At 36.1% G+C, this 21,995-nt stretch overlaps 3 protein-coding genes across 3 annotated transcripts; all 3 read left to right on the top strand.

Moving 5' to 3' along the window:
• The first annotated feature begins 836 nt into the window (after window positions 1-836).
• LOC114462922 (immunoglobulin-like and fibronectin type III domain-containing protein 1) lies at window positions 837-3,591 on the top strand. The gene is made up of 5 exons (XM_028446028.1): window positions 837-895; window positions 2,866-2,988; window positions 3,058-3,197; window positions 3,358-3,457; window positions 3,554-3,591. The coding sequence occupies exons 1-5, from the start codon at window positions 871-873 to the stop codon at window positions 3,589-3,591; spliced, it is 426 nt and encodes a 141-aa protein (XP_028301829.1). The 5' UTR covers window positions 837-870.
• A 117-nt stretch (window positions 3,592-3,708) lies between these two features.
• Window positions 3,709-15,958, top strand: LOC114463768 (immunoglobulin-like and fibronectin type III domain-containing protein 1). The gene is made up of 16 exons (XM_028447549.1): window positions 3,709-3,746; window positions 3,827-4,019; window positions 4,125-4,238; window positions 4,318-4,480; window positions 4,552-4,824; window positions 6,670-6,794; window positions 6,910-7,051; window positions 7,143-7,436; window positions 8,572-8,748; window positions 8,838-8,966; window positions 9,094-9,402; window positions 10,499-10,584; window positions 10,711-10,903; window positions 14,047-14,343; window positions 15,512-15,838; window positions 15,921-15,958. Exons 1-16 carry the CDS (start codon window positions 3,733-3,735, stop codon window positions 15,923-15,925), a joined length of 2,841 nt encoding a protein of 946 aa, XP_028303350.1. The 5' UTR covers window positions 3,709-3,732; the 3' UTR covers window positions 15,926-15,958.
• Window positions 15,959-17,112: 1,154 nt separating this feature from the next.
• Window positions 17,113-21,770, top strand: LOC114463634 (FK506-binding protein 5-like). The gene is made up of 4 exons (XM_028447308.1): window positions 17,113-17,488; window positions 18,106-18,563; window positions 19,390-19,537; window positions 19,618-21,770. Exons 1-4 carry the CDS (start codon window positions 17,171-17,173, stop codon window positions 20,035-20,037), a joined length of 1,344 nt encoding a protein of 447 aa, XP_028303109.1. The 5' UTR covers window positions 17,113-17,170; the 3' UTR covers window positions 20,038-21,770.
• Window positions 21,771-21,995: the final 225 nt, after the last annotated feature.

The raw sequence follows: 21,995 nt of genomic DNA on the forward strand, positions 1-21,995 counted from the left end.
AATTTATATTAAATGGTAAGACGTGTCCAACACGTGGACCAGTAGTGTAAAATTAGAGTAGCTAGACTGAGACTTGACTTAACTGAAGCGATATATAATCAATTCCTCCAACGACTGGAATAACTACATACAGTACACCATAGCAACATATTCTGTCCGAAAATTATTCCATAAGCCCTATAGTTAAATTTCTCTATTCCTTTAATTTATTCAACATCTAGAATACTATCGCTAACTTTCTCTTAATTATTCTAAATGTCAGCCTCTCTGTTGACCTTTCAACGCGCCAGTTTTTGGCCGGTTTAAAATGAGCAAAATGAATTCCGAAACTTGGTAACATTTTAATCCTCTTTATCATCTTCACAAAAACATTGTAAGCACTAACCTGGTTCTGATTAACTCGAAGTAATATGTATATTACGCAACAGTTTTCGTGCTTTTGTTTTTATTTATGGTTCTCTGTTCCTTTTTTCACCCTCATCTTGGCCATGCTGTAAAAAAGGAAAATACATTGTTTGCTTAAAATGACTAAAATTCAGTCTTTTCTGGCAGCCGCTAACATTGAAAAGTCTCTTGACAGCTGGAATTTCAAAAGAAACATTGGATTCTGCATTGGAATGTTAATTTCTTGTTTGACCTATACATGCAGAAAAGTAATAGTAAAAGCATGAGTGTTAGGGTGGATGAAACAGCTCTAAGTCACTATGAGGTATGCTGTGGATACTAGAAAAAAGCTAACAGATGGTGGGTTAGAGTTTATGGATTCAACAGCTGTTGGATGAACTTTGCTTTGTGTTGTGATTCATCCAACACTGAACATGCCAATGAAGGTGATGGGGCTGAGGGACATGGTGACGCAACATCGCTCTCATGCTTTCATCACAAGAAGTACTTGGTAAATGATGCAGAAAACCAAGATAAATGTAATTTCAGATAGTTACCATCCTTTGTAATGCAATTAGTAGTTGATAGCTAGTGGCCAATGGCAGCTGTAGTAGATAAGTAGCTAATACTTTTCTTCCTCCTCCTTTTCTTGACACATCTATCCATCTTTAAAAATAAAATAAAATAAACTTCTTTATCTTAAGTGTTTTTTCTTTTAAAAAGCCTTTTTTACACAAATATTTTTCAACCAAAGATTAGTGGTATAAGTAGAACAAACACAGCAAGATGCTCGGTGCTAGCTCATTTCCCTTTGCTACTGTGCTAAATGCTAGCTTGTTTCCCTTTGCTACTGTTCTCCTGTATGCTAACAGCGTACTGTCCTGTATGCTAACAATGTACTGTCCTGCATGCTAACAGCTACTGTCCTGTATGCTAACAGCGTAAAGTACTGTATGCTAACAGCGTAAAGTACTGTATGCTAACAGCTAGCTGTCCAGTATGCTAACAACGTATTGTCCTGTATGCTAAAAGCTATTGTCCTCTATTAACAGAATGAAAATCAGAGTAAAAGAGTACGTTTGAATTAAATTGACCTTAAATAACATGTTTAAAATGAAAAAGAATAAAGTGATTTTGGCCAGGTATGAAGTCCAGTTAACAGCATGGAGAAAGTAAGAGTACTTGATTAATTTAACCAAATGTTTCTTTCAATTGTTTTCTTTTCTTTTACTTCTTTAACAAACCCTATAATTTGTTTCCAAACTGTTTAAGGCAATGTAGATGGTAAATAGCCATCAAGCTATAATCTGGATAAAACATCATATTTTTCTGAATTAAATGCTTTTGTACATTGTCCTTTCCATTAACAGATTTATTTATTTTTTCATTATCATTGTCGGGGCTGTTGGCGAGTATCATGGGCTTTGTGAATTAGGGCTGGTGGTAAAATAAATTATTTTAAAGAGATGATTTCCTAGTGTGGTTTAAAAGGTTTGTGTGAAGGATCATCAGTAGCAACGTGTTTTGAACATGCTCTGTGTTGGATCTCATCACCAATAACCAGCACACAAATGTATAATTGCACAACTGTCTTATTTTCCACAAGTCAACTAGCTCTGAGCTGTCTCACATGCACATGCTATTTAATAACAAACAGAAACCATATCTGTTTGGCCAAATTTTTGTTGACGCTTCGATTTCTGGCTATAACCACACATCACTTAGTCATCATATTCAAAATTCTAATTTTAAGTGTGCTGTTTTCAGTTTATTAGTTTTCTTCTCTAAAGTAAAATAAGTCTGATTAATCAATGATGATATGAAGCCCTAAAATGCACATTTGCAGGTAAAGAAACGCCTTTTTAAAGAAAAATTATATCCATATTGGTGTTTAACACCATCTGATTTCAGTGACCAATAAGATTTTGAGCGTAAGACAACACTGCTTTGAATATTTATTTCCTTGAGTCCAAATATAACAATGTTTTGTTGCTTTTTTTAGTTTTTGCAGTATGAATTTACCACTTTTTAAATTGCAATTACCAATTTATGACAAATAAATCTGTGACTACTGTAGAAGTACAATTTTGTAATAATTAATAATAAGTAATAATTTTGGAAGACATGTTATATAAAATGTGAAGGATTAAAGTACTGTACAAAAATGTTAAAACTTTTCTGAAAAATCTATTCTTCAGTAAATCAAGTATTCACTCTGTTTACATGAATCTTCTTGAGGTAAAGTCATTGGCAAAAAGAAAGGTACCAGCGACCTCTTGTGGATTTACACACTGAATTGCAACTTCAGAAAAGTAAGGAAGATACCAGTGAAGTTAGTCTTTATTAAAGTTTAAGTCTTTTATGAAATAAATGAAGAAAACTTTAGTTTAGGAAAGTTGCATTTTTTTTTAAGTCTTTCCACCATGGTGACAGATTTATTTGGCCTTCCAGTACAGATTTGGTTTTGAAATCTCTTTACAGTGGCTATCAAGAAAACATCTAAAGTCCTTGGGGTTGTGATCATTCAGACTGTGGAGAGACTTCCTTTGGGTAATTCAACCCCAGACTTCACCAGAAAACCCATGGCTGTAACTGTTCCAGAAGGTACAAACGCAACAAAGCAGCCTGACAACTGCCACAAAAGAGGGTTTGTGACACTTTATGACTTTCCAGGGAAGAAGGCAACATTTAAAGCTATGGTTTGTGGTACGCCTGTACCAACAGTCACATGGGAGCGGAATAAAGACAATTTGGATGACCCTAATAAATATAGGACCAGATACGATGGCAGGACTCGAGAGCACATCTTAGAGGTGAGCAAAAGGAATTGGTTTCAATTTTAGCAAGAGTCAATACAAGATTTGTAGAGGCGGCAGACAACTCACTCTGCTTTTCTATGGTGTAACAAATGTTCTAAAAAGGTGTGATTTCATTCTTTCAATGAGCAAACATCATATAACAATGCTTTATCAGATTCCCAGTGTAAAGACGGAGCAAGCCGACATCTACAAGTGCATTGCTACCAATATTTATGGACACGCCTTTTGTACGGTTACATTGAGTGTTACTGAAGGTGAGATTTAATATGAACATTCTGTTCTACTGTCATGTCGACCATCAATTACTGAACCATCATTTTCTTTTTCTTGTTCTTTGTGTGCTTTTGCAGCTCACCTTAAGAAGGACAACCAGGGGGGTAATAAATAAATACAACTAATGCTTAGGCTACACTGTATGACAATGTTGAATCCAATGAAAGACGATAATATAAAGATCTCAAGAGATTTTTTTCTACACATGATTATTTTTCCCACAGAAAATGGACAGCCACCGCAGGATTTCAGGTCAATGCTGAAGAAAACGTAAGTTAATGTTAAAGTCCTAATAAATCCAATAATTAACTTTTATGCCAAAGTATAACTATTGTTATTTTCACTCTCAGTGTAGTTACCAAAAAAAAACCACTTCCACCAAAAAAGGAAGGTGAAATCGATCCCCGTCTTTGGGAACTTCTTCTCAGCGCACCGAAGAAAGACTACGAAAAAATTTGTTTTGACTTTGGTGTCACTGACTTTCGTTGGATGCTAAAGAGGCTGAAACAGCTGAAGAAGGAAAGGGAGGATGAACAGGCAAAGGTATGCCATGTATAATTTATAATCTCATTCATACTGGTGTATATTTTATAATTCAATGAACCTCTTGTCACATGAAATAGTTTATGGTTTCTTTCCGTTCTGTAGGTTGTGGAGAAGGTGGAGAACGTACAACAAATCGAAATGAAACCAAATGGAAGAGCAGAATTCAGCATGGACATGAAGCTACGGGATTCCAATAGCAAAATTGATTTGTACAAGGTGAACAAAAATCTCTTCCAAAAAATATGTAGAATGACTGAATGTAAAGCATTATAATTAATAACTGGTGTCTCAAAAGGATGGAACACAGGTGCCCTATGACGATAATGAAAATTCAAAGCACAGCTTAATGCAAACAGGGATAAAGTACGTCTTCAGCATCAAAGACCCTCAGCCTGAAGATGCTGGATTTTATCAGGTTGATGTGGAAGACACAAATGTTCTTTCAACAGACTTTCAAGGTATGAGTTACACTAGATTTTCACTAAATTTGTTTAGTGTTTCTAATCCTCTCATTTCTGTTCTCTCCCAGTCCCTTCTGTTGATTTTGTGGCAGAGATTAAGAGTGTCACAGTCGTAGAGGGCGAGGACGCGGTCTTCAAGTGTGTTTTGTCATCTTCCCTTAATCGGATCTCTTGGTCAAAGGGGAATTCTTCCATTGAACATGGAGAAAAGTATGAAATAAGTGTCTCAGAGGACAAACTCAACCACACTTTGAGAGTAAAAGATTGTGAGATGGATGATCAAGGTATTATCTATGCCATTGCTGGGCTTAGATTAAGCAATGCCTCTCTGATAGTGGAAGGTGAGACTTTAGGCAGTTATTCATTCTAATTGCAGATAAACTGTAATATCTTGTACTTCATAAAAAAAAAAACATATGTAAGGGTTTATTGGTCCCTCTTGTTGCTCAGCTGATCCAAACGGCCATAAAAAGCACAAAGTCACCAAAACGGGCCTTGATATGGCCTTGAAAGGCATGTTGGAAGATGGAGGAGATGGTGAGATTGGTTTTGGTGATGGAAGCGGTAAAGATAAGCATGATGACGAAAACAAGAACAATCATTTTCTGGGAGAAGGAAACAATCAAACCAAAGATGATGAACTTGAAGGCATGAAGAAAAAGGCAGGCTCACGCAAAGGCCCTTTGGTTCCTGACACCATTACAGGTAAAATTCCAAACAAGCTTTGTATTGAAGACTGAAACATGTGCAGAAGATATATAAAAACTACAATGTTACAATGGTATTTCAGCAACTCTCCTGCAAGACTCTACTTATACAAATGATATTGTAAAATTTATTTTATATAATGATGTGCATTAGAAATTAAGGTAGTCCTGAGAAAAATCTCAAATGTATCAGTGGGAATTTGTCACTATAAAGAAAACTATTCAAACTTCATAGAATTTAAAGTGGCAGTATAATGAAAAATTCACTTTATAATGGTTTTTCTAGAGTGATATAAATTCCTTTAGTCTCTTTCAGAGGGCCAAAATTGAAATAGCGTCCTCCCTCCCTTGTTATTCCACATTTTGTAAAAAGTCAGTTATGACTTAACAACATGGAAACTCCTCCTCCTGACAATCCTGGCTCCTCCTACCCTACATAAGAATGTGAGCTCCTACCCCTCAAACTACCTCACAGGTAAAACATAGCAAATGCAGGTTGATATTACAGCTAATACCTTTATGTTCAATACAGTATATCCAGTATATAGATAAACCAAAGAGCTCTGACAATGAGTTTCACGTTTAGTAGCCATTATATCGCATCGTATCAACTTTATGGGTTGATCTGATGTGTTTGTGACCCATTGCAATGCAGCAGTAGGATAAAACAATGGACTATCGTCTTAAATAGACTATTCTTGTGAGGTAAGGAGGAGAAGGAAGACTGTTATGATTTACTAATGCTGTTTCTGTGACAAACACAAACACACTGAAGCAGTGTGTGTTTACGCCCACTCATGCATGTGCATGAAGTGCTCAAAAAACGACCTGTTTTTAGGAGCGGTCTGAAAGTGACTTTTTACAGGGCTAGCACTCCAGAAAACTGGCACGTTTGGGAAAATACTCAAATACTATGCTGTTGGGGTTCTTAGAACAATTGGAGATGGGTGAAAAATAGCACAACACTGGACCTTTAAGTGTTATTTTAGGTTGTTTAAAAATAAAAATGAGAAAAAAGGAAACTGCAAGGAAAAGTACAGCTCAAATTAAGGAATAGAGATTTCATTTGGATTACTTTAAATTTCTCTAGAACCTTGACTAGAAAAATTAGATTGCGAAGAATGGACAACTGAAAGAAAGAAAAAAAAGTACCATCAGAAGAAGAAATATACAGCATTTTACCAACATATCTTAGTTAAGTGTAATGACACAAAAGTCCTTGTTATTCTACACACAAAAAGAAAGAAAGAAAAACCATAAATACCATTTTGGTTCCTCCAGGAGGTCAATATCTAATTAACACCTTTGAGTTAATTATATATAGTATATGGTATATATACAGTACATCCTCTTCAGATATTCAAACACAAGAAGGCAACAAATTAAAAGCATTTTTTAAATACAGAGCTAAAACCTCTATTGGCTGATTTTTTAGAAAACAGATACATAACCTGTTTAATGTGTTCTTTCCTCATACAGAGCGAGGTGTGCAGTTCGTCAGCGGGCTCTCTGACACACTTGCCAATGTAGGTCAACAGGCAGAGCTGAGTTGCAAACTAAGCAGTGAGACAGCAGAAGGCCGATGGTACAAAAACGGCAAGCTGGTAAGTCCATTATATTAGAAGGGTCAGGTTGTAAATAAATACAAATCTACCAATCTAATAATTGAGTAAACTATGTGCTTAATGTCTTACTATTGCGTTTTCACATTTTTTCAAGTTAACAAATGAGGACGGGGTCAGGATTATCAAAGACGGAGCTTGTCACAGGTTGATAATTGATTGTTGTCAAAAAGACGACGCGGCTGTTTACCGCTTCGAAGCCGAAGGAAGAAAATCAGAAGCAATTTTGACCATTCAAGGTCAGATTCACATCCTTGGGTTTTAAACTTGGCAGAAGTTTTATGACCCTTCACGACTGAATTTCTCATTTTCTCTGATGTCCTGTTACAGACCCACCAAATATCGACCCTGACCTTCTTGGAAAATTCACAAAACCCGTCGTCATAAAGGCGGGTGAAAGTGCTGAATGGAAGCTGCCTTTTTTGGGTGGAGCACCAATGAACATACACTGGTACAAGAATGATGATGAGCTGGTGCCTGGGCTCAATGTGAAGATTGACACGTCAAACACTGGAAGTCACCTTCGCCTTACGAAGTGTCAGAGAAAAGATGGTGGGGAGATCAAAATCAAAATCAAAAATGAATTTGGAACAATAGAGGCTGTTTCTGAACTGATTGTACTGGGTAAGTTGAAAAGAATATACAACACTGAATCAGTGTATATAAGTATCAATGACATTCTCTGTGACTATAGATTTGATTCTAATCTTGAAAACAGACAAACCAACACCACCACAAGGCCCCGTCACCATCATGGAAAGTGCTGTAACATCAGTTGAGTTCAAATGGAAGCCACCAAAAGACAATGGAGGATGTCCGATCACAAACTACATAATAGAGCGGCAACAGGTCGGGAGAAATAAATGGACAAATCTTGGTGAGATTGCGGGCAGCAACCCAAGTTACAAAGACACTGATGTGGATCCAGGACGAAGATATTGTTACCGCATCAGAGCCAAGAACGCAGAGGGCATCAGTAACCCTCTGCAGACAGAAGACATACCTGCTGGTGTTTTACGTAAGGTTTTAGCAACCAGACAAGTGAGATTAATTTGAACTTACAAAAGTGTCATTAAATAATGTTACTCTTTGATCATCCAATCAAAAGCTGGGAAATTGATATGTATGCATGGTAGGTTGACCTAGCAAGAATAGCTAATATAGATTAGTTGAAGCATTTTTGGGCTAGGTGTGAACATCGATGGATTTCTTTGACACTGATCCAATATGACACATTCTAAGTATGACTGGTAATAAGTTGTATTGAAAGTTTATTTTCATCTCCACCAAAAACGCTTTGTTGAAATTTTGGCACGTTGCATTGTGGGATGTGAAGTCGTGAAGAGACGGATGCATCATAGTGTTTTTACTTTATTCTGATATCACTAGAAAAAAATGGTGTCAAGCGAATCACTGAAAGAATGCAAGCATCTGGTAATGTTACTCCACATCCCACAATGTAATGGCCAAAAATGTCAACAGAGTGAGAAATTAAAACAAACTTTCAAGCAGCAATTTCTACCTTTTTTCTATCTTGTTGTAGTTAATGATGTTTGACTCATTGATCTATGAGGCATACTATTATTTTGTCTAATAAAATAAATCTGGGGTAGTATCTTCAACACTGGACAAAGCACATGTAAGGACAACAACAAGCTTTGAGGAAGTACATTACATATAGCTATTGTAACAATGAAATTGCGTTCTAAAACATGGATATTGTTTATCTTTTAATTATTGCAAGCTGTTCTCTCTGCAGGTTATCCCGGATCACCAACAGCACCCAAAGTGGTCAGTGCCTTTAAAGACTGTATTAATTTGTCATGGTGTCCACCATGTGACACTGGAGGCAGTAAAATAGTTGGATACAACCTAGAAAAAAACAAGAAGGGGACTAATTACTGGAGCCTTGTCAACCAACAAGGGCCGATTACAGGTATCCAACTGTCTGCAATAATACTCACAAAAACTATGCATTGACCTAATCCAATTTAGTGCTAGTCTTATGTCTGTTTTTCTTAATAGACACAAAGTACGCTGTAAAAGATGTTTTTGAGGGAGCAGCATATGAATTTCGAGTGTCTGCTATCAACTTGTCTGGAGCTGGAGATCCCAGCCTTCCTTCTGACACTGTTATTGCAAGAAATCCAATGAGTAAGCTAATCACAAGGCATGGCAGCATTTTTTTTAACAGCTTGTACATTTAATGTTAAATTCGTGCTTTCAAGAGAAGATACTGATGATTGTGTGGAGATTTAAAATTGCACTACTGTCATTGCAGAACCTCCAGGCAAAGTCATAGACTTAAAACTAACGTCTTCTAATTATACTTCACTCTCACTGGCTTGGGCCAAACCCAAAGAAGTGAAAGGAGTAGAGGATGAAGCCCAGGGCTACTATGTAGAGGTCAGACCAATAGAAAGTCTTGAATGGACTCGCTGCAATGCGATCCCAATTACTCCCACGTCTTACACCGTGCTTGGCCTGAAGACAATGGCTGCATACTGGGTGAGAGTAATTGCTACCAATTACGGAGGTGATGGATACCCTTGCAGCTTTGACAATTATATCATTGCCATGCCTCCTCCTGGTAAGTTATTGTTTGTTATATTTGAACTGTGCTTTGAATAGAAACAAATCTATACAAAGATTTCATGACATTTAAAAAAAAAAAAAAAAGTGTTGATTTAATCCTTCATAGGTCATAAGTTGACTGTAAAAGTATGTTTTTTACTTCTCGTCATGAAGAAGAGACTAAAATAGATAAGTTACACAAGCACAGTATGTTGTCTAACATCCGAGGCGAGTCTAACCTCCATAGACTAGTCTCTTGTGGAAAGTGGACCTTTCATTCACATTGTTTGGACAGAGGTAACATCTGAATACTGCTGAAAACTTCTGTTTTACAGCAAGGCCCGGGTTTATTCCCTTGGTGGGGAAGCCTTCCTAAAGGTGCCTTCATGTCGAACGTGACTTCAGCAACTCTGGCGACAAGAATACATTCAAACTCAATGCGAAAGACGCAACGTCAAGCGACACGACTCACGCATATCCAGCAACTCAATCGCGCAAAATTTTAAACTTTTCAAGCGACTTTGAGTGGCACTGTGTCGCGACCTCCAATCAGCAATGAGATTCTCCCTACGTCACTCCCCTGGTCGTCACGTCACTGGGGTAGAAGAAGCGATGAAGTGAGAAAAAAGCTTAACTATGTTCAAGCAATTCCTCATGGGTGATTTAAAAGCAACAATACGGACTGAAGTGGTGTTCGGTGTGAACACACCTTTAGATCTTTCTTCGGGTACTCTGGCTTTCTCCCACAATCCGTAAATATGTTCAGTGTGTTAGGTTGATTGGACAAGAAGAAATCGCGGAGAGTAGTATAGTGAATAAGAGTGTAAATTGCTGCATGTCTAATTGTGTCACCCTTCGATGGACTAGTGTCCTGTACAGGGTGTACCCCGCCTTATGACCAATAGGCAGGGATTAGAAGGTATAAAAAAAGGAGGGAGAGATTTATGTTTCCCTATACGTTCTGGATGGGTCTGGATTTGTACTTCAACTGTAGTTAAGGTTATTTTGTCACGTCATCATAATGCTGATGCCTGTAACAGCCCATGGAACAAAATGGAGCTGAATGGTAATGTTTGTATTGCATTTAACCTTCTTCATTTTTATCCTCACAGTGAAACCAAAATTCAAAGACCGAAACATGAAGACTTTTGTTTTGGTGAAATGTGGAAACACCGTCCGCCTCAACATCACATTTGAGGTAGTCTTAACTTGATCAAACAAATTCCTTTATCTGGATTCATTGGTATTATTACCAAGTTTGCAAACTCTCTAAAGCACCTTTACCCTCTCTAAAGTATTCATAATCAACCGTTGTTTTCTACAGGCCTCCCCTCTGCCTGAGGTTTCCTGGCTGAAGGATAGTGTCCCCATTTCAAAACATGCAACTATTACCAACTCTGATAAAGGCTCTCAGCTACTAATCCCCACCTCTGAGCACTCAGACACCGGCATCTACACCATCATCGTCAAGAACATTGTTGGCCAGGAAAGTGTCAGCATTGAAGTCAGAGTAACAGGTAAACACCAGCAGGGATGGACAAACCTTCAAGTGACTATAGATTGAACCATTTATTTGTTTCTCTTGTCTGCTTTTAAGTCTGTTTTATGCAATATGCAAGTATTTTTAATCAAGTTAATTAACTGGTGCAAATTGCTATATCTCACACCCAAATATGTATATGTAAAATGTTTTAAAATATGACTTTTGTAGAATTTTGTAGAAAGAAAGGTTTATAACCACAAATAAAAAAAGACAAAAGAAGCTTTTGCTATTTTTATTTTATTTTTTAAAGAAAAATGGTTGGGGGAAGGTATGATTCACCAAAATTATTTAGTTCTTTAGTGTAGTGATGTTCTGAAATGTGGCAAGGCTATGAAGCGTGTCGAGTAATGGAAGGGGGCGTTTGGCAAGGCGCACATCAAGGCTTGCGTCATTTAAGAAAGGAGCCAAAAATGATGATGAGCAAAGTCTCGCTGCCCGGCTGTACCACGCAACTGTTTCAGGACGTGATTGAGAGTTTCTTGGGTGATTTGACAGGATCATAAACCCTCAGGCTCCGTTCAGAATGTGAGTGTTTGATAGAGAACTGCAGTTAGTTCAGATAGGGGACAATACGTCCAGACATTACTTTTTCTTTTTTTATAATTATTTTTAAATGTCTTTTAATTTCTAGGAGATGTTTCTCGTTGTTTTAATGATTGAGAGACTTTATGGTTTATATCAGATGTTTCAAGGAGAAATTATTCTAATGCATAATAAAGGTGATTGACTTCAGTCACTGTTATAAAGAGAGAAATACATTTTTAAAACTTATGAACAACGTATTAACTACTATAGTGTAGTTTGTCAGTATATGGTAGATTCAAGAAAACGTCGATTAATTTGAGAATGCCGAGGTCGTCCCAAGTGTCCTCTTTTTTAGAGAAGCAAATATGGTCACCTTAGTTCAGTTTGGATACACTTTATATATTTGGGTTATTAGAGTATGGATGGTGTTTTGTCGGAGTGTGACGATATCTCAATACGGCGATATATCGCGATTGTTTTTTTTTTTTTCCGCACGATCGATTATCGATATGTTCGCGCCGAGTATCGATTTATTATTTATTTATTTTTTGTTTTTACAAAACTTTTTCTGCTTTTTCACTAAAATGTGCAAGTAGGTCTTCACAGAAATTTTGTCACTGTTTGTTGAAGGAACCAATATTTTGTTTACTGGAGTATTGCACTATAATGATGTCACTGGTAAGAAAGACCCTATTTTTTGTTTACAGAAAGCACTATTGGAGATACTTATTCATTTGCATTGGTATGTTGACATTTATTTACAGAAATGTTGCACTAAAATAGTGTCACTGTTCATAGGACACTTTTTCTATTTATTTTCTTTCGGAGATTTAAAATAAAAACAGTATTTTTTCACTTAATCTTTTTTTTCTTTCTTATGTCATAAGTTATCGTAGATTGATTTCTGACCAATATATCGATAATTGCAGTGTCGTCATATCGTCAGATAATCGTTATCGCAAGCTTTGTATCACGTATCGTATCGTGAGGTACCCAGAGGTTCCCACCCCTAGTGTTTTGATAATTCAGATATAGTTTATAAAGTTTAGAGGGAGAGAGAGAGAGTGTTTGAAGATTTTTGAGATACGAGTATAGATGCACTCCTCATTAAGGCTGAACGATTAATTGCATTTGCGGTATTATCGCGATATCATAGAACGCAATTTTCTCATCTCAATGGCTGCAATTTTTAATTTTTTTTCTTGTCCTGTTAAGTTTAGAGTGTTTAAGAAGTGCAGTCCACATGTTTACATGTTTCATGAAACGTGAAGTTAAGTTAGATATGTTGAAGAGGTAAAGCCACAGATTTGTTTGTAATCTGTGCTTTAAAATTTACATTCTATATTTATTTAAAATTTAAATAAATCTGAAATTGTTTATTATGAAACAGATTGATTTATTGCTTGTGTTCATAGAAAAATACATGACAAGAGGCCCTGGAAAAAATAATCGCATATTAAATCGCAATCGCAATAATGAGAGAAAAAAAAAAAATTGCAATTAGATTATTTTCCAAAATCGTTCGGGCCCTACTTCTCATGAAAGAGAGATTCTTGCGTTTCATTCAGCACTGTTGTTACTCATTTAAATCTTCCGTTCTCTACATCGTTGTCCAAGTTACACATATTCAGTAAATTCTTCCAAATGCAAGCGCTTTGAAATGTCCATCTTTTCGACATAAATATATAACATTTATATACATAGACATAAAATATTGCTCTACATAAATATAAAATATGTATCTATAGGAATATCTTATTCACACATTTTTAGTAATTTATATTCATTCACAAGAGCCATAACAGACAACATTTTAATTACTCACACACTTTTGTTAAGCTACAGCTGCCTGTAATTATACATGTGGCCAGTAGGTGGTGTCGTGTGCACATAAAGCGTCAAGAAATGAACTATTTCTGAACCTTTAGGCCATCATTAAATCTAGTAATAGCTAACAAAAAAGCAACACTCACCAACTCCAATGAAGGCCAATAATGCAGCACTGGTGGAACAATTAGACGATTGTAGAAGTCAGTGGTGTTTGTTTTACTCTAAAGCACATGCTTCCTTCAGCAGTGAACAGCACTTCCTTATCAATGCTGGTGCCTCCCTCTGATTGGCTGAGCTATTCACCCACATTACTACATTTAATACTTTGCACTATTGGATAAGAAGAGGATTTTCATATAGCAAATGTATGCTGTATATTTTTATTTATAATGAATACATTTAATAAAAAAAACAATGTTATGATAAATATCAAATTTAAATATTTTTATGTAGAATAAAAGTATATCATATTAAAATAGATAATGTCCTGGACTTCAAAAGACAAATACATGTAATGAAAAACAGTCCTTTTTTTTAATTAATAATAAAGTCAAGACAAAATAATAGAACGCCAAGACAGCGAAACATTTAAATGAAGCAGAAAAAACCATTGTTTAGTTATTCATTAAGGAGCAGATTTTTTAATTGAATTTCAAAATGAACACGGGGAAAGTTAGATCAGATGAGGAGGAAGTGAATTCCATATCAAATGTGGCTGTAATGGAATGCGTGTAATTGTCTGTATCTTTAATATTTTCGTAGATGATCCCAGGCCTCCAGGTCCAGTGGAGATGGATGAGAAAATCCCAGGAACAGTGACTCTGAGCTGGATTCCCTCTTCAGATGAGAAAAGGGACGACAGGCTGCACTACATGGTGTCCAAACGGGACTCCTTCAAACAAACATGGAGGATAGTGGCCGACAATCTCTTCAACAACAAGTTTACAGTCATCAACCTTTTTCCTGGACGAGAGTACACCTTCAGGGTGTTTGCTAAAAACGACATGGGCGTATCTCCACCCTCTGAATCTGCAGTGTTTGGAAGCAAAAAGGAAAAAGGTTCTGGACACATCATTTCCATTGGACAAGTGTAAAAATGCTATTTCGATTGTTAACATAGCTCTCCAAAAAGTTACATTCCTAATAATCTTGGCTGCTTCACAGGCATTTTTGACTAACTTAACCTTGGTAAACTATTGTACACCATCTTTTGATATATAGCTCGCAATTAAAATTCACTTCAGGGACAGAAACAACATTTGTTTTAGCACACTGAAATAATTTTATAATAATTTTACTAGTTGGACCAGTTTTTATTTTTGTTTTATTATATATCTATATCTCACAAATGCGTTTTTGGAAGAATGGTCACAAGTCCCCATCGATCAAAATCTACCACTCCTTTTAAGGGACATTATTATGGGGTGCCAATTAGTAAAGTTGTGCATTTAGCAACATTTAGCAACAAACCATGTTTTTTTGTTTTTCGTTTTTTTTTTTTTTTTTTGGGGGGGGGGGGTTATATTAGCAATATTAGTAAAAATTGTGATTTTTTTTCTCGTATATTTAGATTTCACATTTAGATGTAAAATTTAACATTGAGATTTAGATTCAACATTTAGATTTAATATTTAACAGTTAGATTTAGATTCAACATTTAGAATTTGAAATCAACATTTATATTCAACAATTAGATTTAGATTTGATATTTGACATTTAGATTTAGATTTCACATTTAGATTTAATAATTAACATTGAGATTTATATTTAACATTTAGATTTAATTTTTAACAATGATATTTAGATTTAACAATTTCATTTAGATTTAACAATTTGATTTAGATTTCACATTAAGATTTAGATTTAACATTAAGATTTAATATTTAACATTGAGATTTAGATTTTACATTTTGATTTAGATTTCACATTTAGATTTCATATTTAACAGTGAGATTTAGATTTAACATTTAAATTTCGATTTAATATTTAGATTCACATTTAACATTTACATTATATTTTGACAAGAAATAATATCACAAATTTCACAAAAAATAAAAAAATGTACATATGTTTTTTAAATGTGGTTTGTTGCTAAAAGTTGCAAAACATTTCTGTTTCTTTTAGCATGTACAACTTCATAATCCATGTCCCATGCATTATAGGTTACACAACAATATTATGAATAACATTAATGAAACTTGACAGTATACTTTTTTCTCTGTTACAGAAAAATTCAATGTCTACATACCAGAACATAAAACAATTGACTTAGAATCTCCTCCATCATTCATTGTTCCCCTGAAGATGCGAACATCCCCAAAGGGTTACGAGTGCTACATGAGTTGTGCCGTTAAGGGGAATCCAACTCCACGTGTGACGTGGTACCGCAACAACATCAGTCTCAACACAAACACTAACTACCACATCACTAACGTGTGTGGCGTCTGCTCTTTGCTCATCTTAAGAGTGGGACCCACAGACAACGTGGAATATAAAGTTGTCATCGAGAATAAACATGGAGCAGCAGAGTCATCAATGATGCTGAACGTCAGAGGTACAGTAGCTTTGTTTTTAATACCAGTGTTTGGATGAAAGGATTAAAAAGTTTTTTTTTCCTTGTTTTTATTTTTTGGCAGAGTGATGAAAAGGTGAAGATGCAAGAAAAAAATGGAAACCAACTTATTAATGTAAAATCCAACACACTGAATTTTCCTATACACACGACTGCTGCAAACTGGCATTAAAACATGTAGCTTACTGTACTTGAAAACCAGCAAATGGAAAAACTTGTGTCATTGTGCAATCAATTTACTGGAAAATTTAAATAATTTAAAAAGTAATCATGTGAACAGATGTCAGACATCTTTATTTAACAAGTTGACGTGTGTATTTCAATGTTTACATGTAATAATAACAGTCTGAGGAAAACACTTGATGTCAATCAAATCACTGAAAATGTTCTGATTCTGTTCAAGAAGTTTGACTTTTTGGAATAAATCCTTGAAATAAAGTGAATGATCTGATGCACTTGTGTACAGTTGCCTTTATCATATTTGTGTGACTTTTTTTCAAATGATGAATAAGGGTGGCTGCCATGACAACAGGACAATTGAGCATGAAAAAAGGGAAAAAACATGTTTCCTTTGCGCTCAAAAAACTATATTATTACTATTTTAAAATGTGTGATTGCACATATTAGGTTTTGTTAGTGACCGATAAAGTATAGTCACACTGTTTAGCATTTTCAATAAAGGTAAAACAAATTTTTACCCATTTTGTAGAACATTTTTTAGTAATGAGGAGGGGGGAGGCTGCCAAAATGCTCATTTTTCAAAAGGGAGCGCAAGAGGAGAAGTTTGAGAACTATTGGATAAAACAATTCAGAAAAACCAATTTTTGTATATGACTGCATTTACACATGCACTGTGTAAATTAAAACTTAAATGATCGATTTAATTAAGATATACAGTATATTCAATTTTCCCGCAAATCTTAAAAGGAGCAAGTTGGTCGGAAAATGGATGAATGAATATACATTTGTCATATTATGAACTAATATAAAATAATAAATACGTTTTAATGTATTATATTGTAATATTGAATGGTACGTTGAATTGACATTAGTTTAGATTAATTTTCCAGTGTGCAAATGTTTGAATAACTTCAATATTGCAGGGCGAGCACTTGTCTTTCAGCTGTGATCTTTCTTTCAAATAGTAAATGATACCTCTTGCACCAGTGCAGTTACATAATCGTACGTACACACACACACACACAGACCACATACACACACACAGAGTAACAGTTGCTTTGGGTATCTGGGGGACCAATGGAAAAGTGAGGCAGAGTGCATTGACTGAATAGAACTTGATCCCTTGGCAAAGCAATGAGTGGAGAAGTCTCTCAGTCACCCTCTGACCCTCCAGCTGCTGCCATGGCCAGGCGAAAGTCCAAGAAGCTGAACCCAGAAGAGGAGCCTGTTGTGTGGGACAGTCCGGTTCTAACGTCTAACAGAAGGCCGCGCTCCCATTTATCTCCGCCTTGGTTGATTTTTGCCTCCATTACCATTGCAGCCTGTGTTCTGGCCTGGTTCTGTGTGCAGCAGCAGCACAACATCAATGAACTGGTGGAGACGTTTACTGCAATGCAACAGAGAGTGATCAACCTGCAACGGCAGGGGGCGGGGATAGGGGTCACACAGCAGGTAACCATTATTGGATAATAATAATAATCTACGTTTGTAGCTGTCTTTCCTTTTCAAGCAACTCTGTCAACAACATGATGACAAGCAGGGGAGAGTAGAAAAATAAAGGCTTTTTCTTGTATTTTGGTTTATGTGAATGCATGCCTAACTATTTCTATTTGTCAGTATTTATTTTATTTTTTAGTGCTATCTATTTAAGTGTCAAATAGATATTTCTGCATGATGCTTTTTTTTTTTTTTAAAAAATCCTCAATTTCAACATATTGCAACTAAGGTAGCTTGACCACTGAGTTTAGATATTTAATTATTGTTACATTTGTGGCACCTGCACGTCCCTGTTTCAAACTAAACTGAATAAGTAAAACAAGCATCGTGTTTAAAAAATAGACCTATCCATATCTATCTATCTATCTATCTATCTATCTATCTATCTATCTATCTATCTATCTATCTATCTATCTATCTATCTATCTATCTATCCATCATAATTTGAACATGTTATCTATACCTTCATGTACTTACTGTTTGTGGTAATTTTTAAAGGATAATTTTCATCTTTTTTTTTTTTAAATTTATTTCTAATCATTAAACCATGACCTCATATTTTCTCCTTTTAGACCAACAAGGATCTGTCTTTGGAACAAAGGATCCTGGCTTTGAATGAGGCCCATAAACAAGTGCAGGAGCAAGCTGAGGTTGCCTTGGTCACATCACAAGATTTCCAGAACTCTGACCTTCTTTCACCACTGTTGCCACTTCAAACTGAGATGAACATCAGAGAGGATGAAATACAGCAGGCGACTCTTTATGTCACAACTCTCCAAACAATGTTTAAGAACCAGAGTGAGGAGTTTAAAGGCTTCAGGGAGAGAGCAGAGGCTGGTTTAAACGTAAACACTCGGCTGTCAGAAAAGGTGGATGTTCTGACAAGTACATTGGTTGATCAGCCCACATCATTGGAAATGATAAATGCACAAATAAAAGATCAAGCATCCAAACTCAGGGAGCTACAAGGGCTACTGTACCTTCATAAAGTGGCACTTTGCGTACATAATCGGGATATGGCAGCAGTAAGGTGAGTATTATTTGAATTTGAATTTTAGTCAGTCTTCAGAATAAACAAAACAACAGTCAACTGTCCAACTAATCAGCCAAGAGTGTAGGTTGAAGCTAATCCACACCTACCCATTACAAAAACAAAACAAGGCTCTCCAAATAATATAAGAAATATATTATAATAATTAGGAATGTTACATTCAGTACTATATTCTGCACAAAGTTTTATATATACAGTTGATACATGCACATCAAACATACAGTATATACATATACGTTCACACATTTACATATTACATACACATGCATGTACATAATATTGATAATATACTATTTATTATTTATGACACAAATTTCATTAATTACATTTTAAATATAGAATATAGTGTGGCAATATTTCAAAAAAATATTTTCTATCACAATATATACCTTTTTTATGTTTATTAAGTATTGATATATTGAATACCTATTTATACATATATATTATTGCTGTCCCAGGTAAAATTATTGTGCTTCTTTCTTATATTTACAAACAATATATGATTTAAAATGGTTTTTTTTAAGTTATGTGCGTTGTTGCTTTGCTTTATTTCATCCTTTAGGCAGTTCCATATTGTTATACTCATTCTTTTCTGTGTCATTCTAGCATATTGTATTTTGAAATTTAAATTGTATTCCCTTTCTCTCTCTAAACATCTTTTCTGCAACCCTTTTGGAAGTGTACCTTTGCTTGCTTTATACATCGTTCTGACAGTTTTGAGTTGGGTGAGATCTGGGCGTTTTCACTGTTTGCATCATTGACTTTATAAAAAAAGCTTGTTGCTAATTGTTGGATTATTTTTTAGGAAGGCTGTTGAAGCCAAGCTGGCCATCCGTACCCAGGCCTTAAAGGATTTACTCAGTTCTGTCCGTGTCGCTCTCGATGAGCAGTTTTTCACCTCACAGACCCTTCGCAGCACCGTCATGGCTCAGCTGCAGAGTTATGAATCAAAGGTACAACTGTTCTAACCTGTCTGATCAAATGCTAGTAATAATAGATACTAATCAAGGCCTATCTATCTCTCTTTTTCCAGCTGTCATATAGGCTTTCTTGGTCTTTAAAAGGCATTTCAGATAAAAAGCTGGTCTCGATGACGTCACATGTTCCCACAGAGCAAACGCAAGTGGATGGTCTTCACCGTAAGTGTGAAAAACACAACAGTGAGAAGGAAATACATCTGGAAAAATCATCACTTGACCAGGAATTTGAGGCAGAGGATAAAGAAAAGGAAAATGAAGGTACAGGAGAAGATACGGGGCATAAAGAAGAACAAGAACAAGAACAAGAACAAGAACAAGAACAAGAACAAGAACAAGAACAAGAAGAAGAAGAAGAAGAAGAACAAGAACAAGAAGAAGAAGAAGAAGAAGAAGAAGAAGAAGAAGAAGAAGAAGAAGAAGAAGTAGAAGTTCATACTTTGGAGGACATTCATAATGAAGCTGTGTATTACTGAGATTCATCATCAGAGTCTAAAGTACAGAGTCGTGTTGTTTTAGAAAGAAGAAGATTAGATTACATATACATGTTTAACTAGTTTTAAAACACATTTTTTTTTAAACTATAAACTTGGTTAGGAACAGAAAGTCCTATTTTACCAATTTATCCAATGTGATCCAACTTATTTACTGTGAGTCACTCAAAATGACTTGGGTTTCATTCCAAACTGGTGGCGGTACTTGAATTCCTTGATTTAAAGTCAAAAGACTTATTGAAGTCATTCAACATGCAAACAGTAAGAAATACCTTTATGAGTGTACAGGAGGGTAACCCTCCTATTATCCTCAAATATTATTCGTGTTCAGCACATTGAAAAATTCCTGATAATTTCATGCTTAAAGGCACACATTGTAACTTTTGGCCACTAGGGGGCACAAGACTTGAAACTTTCACGTCAAGCGCCCCTCGTGACCACAAGCCCCGCAGCACTGAAGCAACAACCAACAAACAGTCAGTCGGGCCAGCCTCCCTTGTCTTTTGAATGTGTACGCAGAAAGTAGTTGACCTGTAACTTCGGGATAAGGATCGGTTCTCAGGGCTGGGTCGGTCGGGCTGTGGTGAAAAGCGGGGCTGAGCTTGCGCCGCGGCTGGTGGAGCAGCCGCCGCCCTCCTCTCCCCGCCGCCGGAGGCCTGGCGCTCGGCCCTCCTCGCCGAGTCGGTGGCCTTGCCGCCAGGGAGTGGGGGGGTGGGGTGAATTTTTTATTTTTTAGATTATGGAGTTAATCATTGCATTACAGTGTTTTGTTTGATATGATAGAGTTTTAACTTTTTAATCATTACATTGGATCAGTCTTGCTTTTTAGGTTTCACCAAAGATGTGCTTACCATTGAATGAACTTGAAGTGTTTTTTTTTCCTCTTCTTTTTTTTCTGGATTACAGTAAGACATTGACAGGACATGTGCCAATTCCTGTCAAGTTATTTATGGAAAGTGTGCATGCTGTACATGAGAGTACATGTGATTCCCACTGGTACATGCCGTACACATCTGTGGTCATGGTCATGTAGTTCCTTTGTGCAGATTGCTATTTTCTGCCAGCAGATGGTGCTTGCTTACTGCTGCATTATTGTGAAAGGGTCAAGATACAGTAGATCAGCCATGGGCAACTGGCGGCCCATGGGCCACATACGGCTCTTTGTCTAAGTTTGTGCAGCCTGCAACCTAAATGTATGACCAAAATACTCAAAACAACAGCAAAAAAATAGGCAAAAATAACCCTCAAAACACAAGAAAAGACTACAAAAACACACAAAAATACAGGACAATATAGGAAGCAATAACTAAAATGCACCAAAAAAAACACTTGTAAAATTACGGGGTAAAAACAAACACAAAAACATAGCAAAAATACAATCAGCTGATGGAAAACTTGTGTTTTCTAGTATGTTTATCTTGTGGCCACATGAATCAATAAAACAAAGGTATTTCTTCCGGAAAACTGGATAAATTGCTCATAACTAGTGTCAAAGGTTGAAATTGTCGGTCTCAAGATAATTTTTGACTCCATCACAAACAATGGGTTTGTTGACAAGTTGTCATGTGATCTTAACTTCGGAGAAGGTTTTGTGCATTGCATTGTGGGATTGGGAAATTCTGTACAAAAATGCTTAAATGATGCTGAAGCGGAAACGTTTCTACTTCATATGCTGTAGTGTCTTGTGTTTCTTTGCCATAAAATGAAGCGATTCACTTAATGTCATTTTTTCTGTGTTTTTCCTTTTAAGGTGTTCCCCATGATATGATGTCACCCTGCTAGACATTAAGTTTCCGTTGATTTCAGGAATCTCTGGAAAATGCCACGATATCAAAATCCACAGTTGTTTTGGCACAGTTTGGAAAGACGGTCCGTCTTTCCAAACTTACATGGTCGGTATTTCAAGCTCGGAGTATTGATACTGTCAAGCGCTGTATATT

Source organism: Gouania willdenowi, chromosome 5 (assembly GCF_900634775.1).
Source record: "Gouania willdenowi chromosome 5, fGouWil2.1, whole genome shotgun sequence".
In the NCBI taxonomy this organism is placed as follows: Eukaryota; Metazoa; Chordata; class Actinopteri; order Blenniiformes; family Gobiesocidae; genus Gouania; species Gouania willdenowi.